General features: G+C 46.9%; 1 protein-coding gene across 1 annotated transcript; it reads left to right on the forward strand.

Moving 5' to 3' along the window:
* The first annotated feature begins 553 nt into the window (after nucleotides 1-553).
* Nucleotides 554-6,054, forward strand: nr1d2a (nuclear receptor subfamily 1, group D, member 2a). Its single transcript, XM_040165544.2, has 8 exons — nucleotides 554-1,071; nucleotides 2,872-3,078; nucleotides 3,196-3,284; nucleotides 3,392-3,536; nucleotides 3,661-4,364; nucleotides 4,464-4,649; nucleotides 4,799-5,009; nucleotides 5,135-6,054. Exons 1-8 carry the CDS (start codon nucleotides 1,053-1,055, stop codon nucleotides 5,332-5,334), a joined length of 1,761 nt encoding a protein of 586 aa, XP_040021478.2. The 5' UTR covers nucleotides 554-1,052; the 3' UTR covers nucleotides 5,335-6,054.
* Nucleotides 6,055-7,073: the final 1,019 nt, after the last annotated feature.

Below are 7,073 nucleotides of genomic sequence, written 5' to 3' on the forward strand. Positions count from 1 at the left end.
ATTAGTTAAAAGTAAGTACAAACTTAAATTATAAAGCGGAAATGTATTTTTGTGTTTAATGCTACAGTGTTTTACCGCGATGAAAACTTTAACCGTAAGCATCACGCCGACGACCGTCTGCAGTCGTTTTTTGGAAATAAAGCGGCAACTTCTTTTCAATACGATTATGCGCGGCTGTCTGCAGCAGCATGCGAGAGTTTCCATTTGGTCTGTGAAGGATTGGTAAAAACAAGGTAATCTTTGCAGATGCAAAATGACATGGAAAAAATAGAAAATAGGTCAAAATATTTTGTGATAAACAGATTTCAACAGCTGGAATGAAAAACTGGAAAACAATTTACAGTTACAGACAAATAAATGAATAAAAATGTTTGAATAAGTAAAACATAATCTTGTGTATGTAATATGTTATGCCTGTACATTTTAATGGCTTTCAACAGTGTGTCCTAATGTTAGCATAATAATTTAGGATGTCATGACGATATGTATTTGATAAGTGCCTTCACTCCCTTCTGCACATTTTGTACTTTGCACTGTTCATTATTTAAAACAGGTTTGTACTCAGGTGTTTTGCGTGCTGGTCCACTTACAGCCTGAACGCGCTCTGCTGCGGTGTGTCTGTCCACGGCTCAGCGTGCACGTTGTGCTCTGCAACGTGACCCGCTGTGTTACACATTCCTCTCTGCGCAAGCCACGAGGCCCCGCCCCCCCCCGACTCCCTCCGGGGCCCTGAAACTGTGTCACTGGGTTAAAGTGGCTCGAGAACAGGGAGGGCGGAGCCAAAGAAAAGTGCACATGGACGAGCCCACGACCGAGAACATTTAGTTCCTACCGACTAGCACTCTCACTATAAGAAGTGATCTCCATCGAGCTGGACGCATTGGACTTGTTCTCTGAGAAGATCCTTTACACAGAACGAGCCTCGTCTTCTCAACTGCCTTTCGTGCGGGATTTGTTCTTTCTTCCGGGAGATTTTGGAGACATTTGAATCATCCGATTTATTCCTATTTTTCCTTTTTTTTGTTTACCTCGATCAAGATATTCCTGAGGACATGGGGACCCACAATCCTGGTAAGCGGACAAATAACAATTTTCATTTTTAATTTCGGGGAATTTAACGTTGTCATTCATCGCATGCAGTTCGCAGAGAGGGTGTTAACATTTAATAAATCTGTAGTGGTCCCAATTCATTCTGTAAGACCCTCCCCATCACGGAACATCTGTATAGTATGTATATATGTATATATATACCCCTGTATATATATATATATATATATATATATATATATATATATATCCTTAGGTGTATTTATGTATATATGTGTTGTATGTTTATGTTTATTTATTAATTATTATATGTGGGTGTATGTGTGTATATATACACGCATTAAGTGTTTTGCAAAACACAAATTAATCAAATTAATGCGGTCCTTCCATTGGAACTGCACTAAAATGTTCAACTAATGACGGAAAATGACGCAAGTAGTTTTTTACGACACTGTCGCGCGGTTGAACCGAGTCTTTTTGAACGGGCTTAGGACATTTACATTCGACACAACAGTGTTTATCTTCCCCGCTCACATGCACAGCGCAGCCGAAGCCATGTGCGCCGTGTGTACGCGCTCTCAGGGAACACGGCTCTGATTGGCCGGGGGGCGTGTCCCCGACACACGGGCTCCTGGGTTAGAGCTCTTCTCGGATTGGCTGGAGGGGGAGTGACGCGGTGACGTTGCATAAAGGCACACCGCGAGGTACACGTGAGAGGAGCCAGAGCGTCTGACCTAGATTTCGGTTCCACAGAAATGCACGACGGGTCGTCGTGTGCGTGGGCAGTGAAAAAAAAAAATGAAAAAAAAGAGTCATACTTGCGCTTAGGTAATCCCCTGCTGTCTTCCTCAAAGTGTTTATTTCATTAAAGAAGAAAATCAGGCTTTTCAACAAATATCCAAATAAAGACATTCATTTTAAAAAGCAAATTATGTTCATTTGAACTGCTTTAAAATTTAAAAACCCTACTTCGGTCACATGACTTGGCAAAACGATTATATTTATATATCCTTTTTAATTCTTTATGAATTAACACCAAAAGTTGTGGGTAGAATTAGCTTCTCAAATAACTTGACAGAGTACACAAGGGGGGGGAAATACATTGGAAAAACAAAACTTACATGTCACTCTGACCTTTGCTCCTCATACACAAGACTTTTCAGATAATATATTGTGAATGTATTAACATGTATGAACCACGATTTGCCTTCCACTTTCTCTAAAAGTGAATCCATTCATTACTTGTGTGTCACATCACATGTTAGATAATACTTTTCTTCACAATCCCACAATTTTGTAACATGTCTATCACGGGCCAACTGATGGTCCACCGACCTTCACGTTCTGAATCGTTGAAACCAAACCGGTTTTCAGTCCAAACCTGATCGCCGATTATTTTGCTTTTTTTCCTTCCCATGATTTCTTTATTTGGTTATTTATTGCTTCGGTGACCCTGTATGGAGCTCCCTCCCATAGCAGAGACGCGTGTTTGTTACGTAATGGTGTTATCCAACCAGAGGGCACTTTGGGGGATAAAAGCAGGTGTATCCGAGAAGTCAACAAACCAGATAGGCGTTTCAGTTTGCGCATTGAATCACTGTACTCTGTGTACTGCCAAGTATAATCTGGCACACAAAACAAGACATTTTAATTACCACGGTTTACCGTCTGGCATGCGTGGTACCTAATAAGGGCGGAATTACATGAAATACCAGAACGTCTGCAGGCGCATGTGTTTCGTGTACAAGCTCAAGAATAACGCCTCCTGTTATTGTAAATAAAAAGAGGGAAGTCACTATAACGGCTATCGCTGTCTCTCCACAGGAGTTATCGCCTACATCGCCTCCAGCCCAGAGTCCTTCGTGATGAGCACCAGCCCCAGCCGAGGCTTCCAGGCCACGCCGGCGCCCCGCTCGTCGCTGCCCAGCAGGACTGTCGGCATGGTGGTGGACATCTGCCCGGCGGCCAAGAACGGCCACGGCGCGGAGAGGGCCGGGCGCTCCACCGCGTCTTCCAAGAGCAGCATCACCAGTAAGTATTTAAATAACATGGTTGTTCTTGGTAATAATTATTGTTATTAAGAACAATGTCTAATCTGGTGACACAAAGATCATTGCTTATAATGTGTTTTGTTTGTTTTTTTTGCAGAAATTAACGGCATGGTGCTGCTGTGCAAGGTGTGCGGCGACGTGGCCTCGGGCTTCCACTATGGCGTCCATGCCTGCGAGGGCTGCAAGGTGAGACGAGTTCCCTCAGAAAACTCTCCACGTACTGTTTACATCCACATCCACTTATTATCCACTTACACAATACTCATTGTTTTTTATTATTGCTATTTGTTCAGGGCTTCTTCAGGAGAAGCATCCAGCAGAACATCCAGTACAAGAAGTGTCTCAAGATGGAGAACTGCAACATCGTGAGGATAAACAGGAACCGCTGCCAGCAGTGTCGGTTCAAGAAGTGTCTGGCCGTCGGCATGTCCAAAGATGGTGAGAAGTCATTTTGCTTTCTGTCAGCCGACGGGGAATATTAACTCGCTCTCTTCTCCTCATTGAAAGTTGTTTAATCTCGACGCAATCTAATGACCTTTTCTTTTTTTCTTCTTTCTCTCAGCTGTCCGATTTGGCCGCATCCCAAAGAGGGAGAAGCAGAGGATGCTGCTGGAGATGCAGAACGCCATGAACAACATGTTGAGCAGCAACAGCCCGCTGCAGAGCATGCTGCACGGCCACCAGAGCCCGCCGCTGCCCGCGGAGCCCAAGAGCGCCTCCTCGCCCGCCTCTTCTTCCTCCTCCGCTTCCGACTCCCCGGCGTGCTCCAACCCTTCCTCCCCGCGGTTCCCCCAGGACTCTGAGTCCGTGGTTTCCATGGACACCAACTTCAGCTCGGGCTCGTCCTGCGCGTCGGACAGCGGCGAGGACGAGGCGGCGGCGACGGCGAGCAGGCAGAACCGCGGCGCGTTCGCGTGCAGCCAGCAGAGGTCCCCCGGGTGGGACCGGGCTTCGCCCCTGACTGGGGCGGTCGTCCCCCCGCAGACTGGGTGCAATGGCCGCATGGCGGCGCAGCAGCAGCAGCAGCAGGGGAGCCGGAGCTGCTGGAACAGCAATGTGGTTGCCGGGGGTTACCAAGACCGTCCTTACTGTATCAGTCCGCGCGTCACCAACACTGCTTACAGGGAGGAGAGCGAAGTTCACCAGCAGCAGCTCAACAGCGCCCCCAGCTGCAAACATTCAGAAGACTTCCAAAGACCGCTCGGCTTCAACACACAAACCGGTTACAGCGGACCAACCAGCTGCGTGAACAGCAGAGCGCACTTGGTGAGTGTCTTTCTCCTTCCGGTCACGTAAATATTCCTGCATCTGAAAAGCAAAGTTAGGCGCATCGAGCCCCCGATTGACCGTGTTCTTTTGTTCCAGGTCTGTCCCATGAACTCGTCCCCCTACGTGGACCCCCGCAAGCCGAGCCAGCAGGTCTGGGAGGAGTTCTCCCAGAGCTTCACGCCCGCCGTGCGGGACGTGGTCGACTTCGCCAAGAGCATCCCGGGTTTCCGCGACCTCCCCGAGCACGACCAGGTCGGCCTGCTGAAGGCCGGGACGTTTGAGGTAAAGAGAACTTGATGTTACGTTGTGCCACGCTTTCGAAGCCCGCGGCGGGTTCTTTAAATGCGTAGGGGACGATGTGCTCCGATCTTTTAATTTTTTTTTGGTGGTTGTGGCTTCATCCGACTAAACCTCTAACCTCCCCCTCCCAGGTGCTGATGGTCCGATTTGCCTCTCTGTTCAACGTGGTTGAGCGCACCGTGACCTTCCTGAGCGGCAAGCGCTACAGCCTCGACACGCTGAGGTCGCTGGGCGCCGGCGAGCTGCTCAACTCCATGTGCGAGTTCAGCGAGAAGCTGGCGGCGCTGCGGCTCGACTCGGACGAAATGCGCCTCTTCATGGCCGTGGTGCTCGTGTCAGCCGGTAAGAAAACTGTCTTCTGATGTGAGAAAGGGGAGGAGCTAAATCAAATGAATCTAAAACTCTTTAACGAAGCCCCTTCTGGCCACCGGCATTGACCCTTTTCTCCCTCTCGGCCTCTGACACAGATCGCTCGGGGATTCAGGACCTGAGCTCCGTTGAGGCCCTGCAGGACCAGCTGATCCGGGGTCTGAGGAACCTGGTGATTCATAACCACGGCGAGGAGTCGGCCACCACCTTCACCAAGCTGCTGCTCAAGCTCCCCGAGCTGCGTTCGCTCAACAACATGCACTCCGAGGAGCTCCTCACCTTCAAAGTGCACCCTTGAAAGAGCTTCCAGCTTCCAGCTCATCCACACACCTCCGGCAGGAACTGCCTCTCGCGTCGCCCTCCTCCGTCCCCCACGAGCCGACCCACTCGCGTGTTTGTTTCTGGAATGTATTAAAAGTTGTTATTTGATGCCGAGTAGAAACCTGAAGAGAAATTAAGATGAGACGTACTGTATTTATAGAAGGCAGGAGGGCCTTGGTTCACGCACGAGTCGGAGAACATGACTGGCCTCCATCGGACGTTGCGAGCAGGAACTAATGAGTCGCTCTTTGGGACACTAAGGATTCCTCAGTGTGTCCGGCAGCGGAATGTGAGGGACGGTGTGAAGCCGACGCGCCGCGTGTTGGGTTGTTCCAATACTATTGACTGATGGACGCTGCTACTGCATAATATCAACTGTTCTCACGTGGGAGTTCTTCTACCTCTCGTCTCGATTTCCCTGTAAATAGTGTCACGTTTTTTTTTTCCGGGGATTTGTTCTTGAGCAGAACATTTAAACCCTAAAAATTGTCACACGTTTCTGCTGTTTCCCCACTTGTTTGTATGTTATTATCTTTGTCTGCTTTTAGCATGACACAGAATTTTAATGTTTGTCATCCATTTTGTTAAAACATGTTTCTGCAACTGGCAACACTGCCATATGTAAATAACTATATAAATTTCAAATGAACATAGAATATAAATATGAGATAGTATGAATAAATACAAGTGAAGAATACTGTTGATGTTCAAGTGTATTTGAATGAATGAAGCTGACTTGAGAGCAGCACAAATGAATCTGAAGATGCGTCCGTTCTTCACTAGGTGGAGCTATTTACCATCAGCGTCTTTATTTCCAATCAATTTCTACTCGAGCGTTTCCAGTTTGTCTTTGCTAATGGTTGCATAATATGAACGAGTTTATCCTCCAATGAGTCACCTGCAGATCAACTGAATAACTTTCAATTCCGCTCCAACAAAATATATTTGAAAGCATATCTAAAACTGCAAAGATCCAGAGCTGAGGAGGGCGAATCTGTCCACAAGACCAGTATTTGTTATGTGCTCCACAAATCTGGCCTTCATGGAAGAGCGGCAGGAAGAAAGGTTCCTCTTTCAGCAGGACAATGATCCTAAACACACAGCCAGAGCTACAATGGAATGGTTTAGATTAAGCATGTTGATGTTTTTAAGTGGCCCAGTCGAAGCCCACACCTCAATCCAATTAAGAATCCAAGGTACTATGTATATATACAGTATATAGTATGTAAGAGTGATAGGGGAGAGCACAGGTGTCCTTCACTCAGAGGATGGGAAGCCGCAGTGTGACGGTCAAATTTAGACACACACACACAGACAAAGTAGATCTATTTACCTTCACTGGTTTGACTAAGAAATCACTTCCAGAGACATGATTGTTCGTCTCTTTTCTTCCGGCGTCTGTACTCCACCCCAAGTAATGTTTTGTCAGACAAATTAATGAATTTAAATCTCTTGACCTTGTGTAGTCTCCAAGTTGACAACAATCAGCATGACAAGGCCTTTATCATTTATTGTTATTACATCCGATTTGTGTGATTGTTTTTTCTGAAATGTCCGCCTGTTGTCTGTGACACTGTGCAGTTCAGAAAGCACGGCAAACAGTGGTGAAGATGAAGATCCAGTCCAGCAAGAACATGGAAGATCTGCATCAGGTCGGTGCATGTGTGTGTACAATTTATATATATTTTAGGGCTGTCAACATTAACTCGTTAATCT

The sequence above is a fragment of the Gasterosteus aculeatus genome, chromosome 20, assembly GCF_964276395.1.
Source record: "Gasterosteus aculeatus chromosome 20, fGasAcu3.hap1.1, whole genome shotgun sequence".
Classification (NCBI taxonomy): domain Eukaryota; kingdom Metazoa; phylum Chordata; class Actinopteri; order Perciformes; family Gasterosteidae; genus Gasterosteus; species Gasterosteus aculeatus.

Coding starts and splice junctions, on each gene's coding strand:
- nr1d2a (XM_040165544.2), top strand. Junction 3,285..3,391: donor ATGCCTGCGAGGGCTGCAAG/GTGAGACGAGTT, acceptor CTATTTGTTCAG/GGCTTCTTCAGGAGAAGCAT. Junction 3,537..3,660: donor CGTCGGCATGTCCAAAGATG/GTGAGAAGTCAT, acceptor TCTTTCTCTCAG/CTGTCCGATTTGGCCGCATC.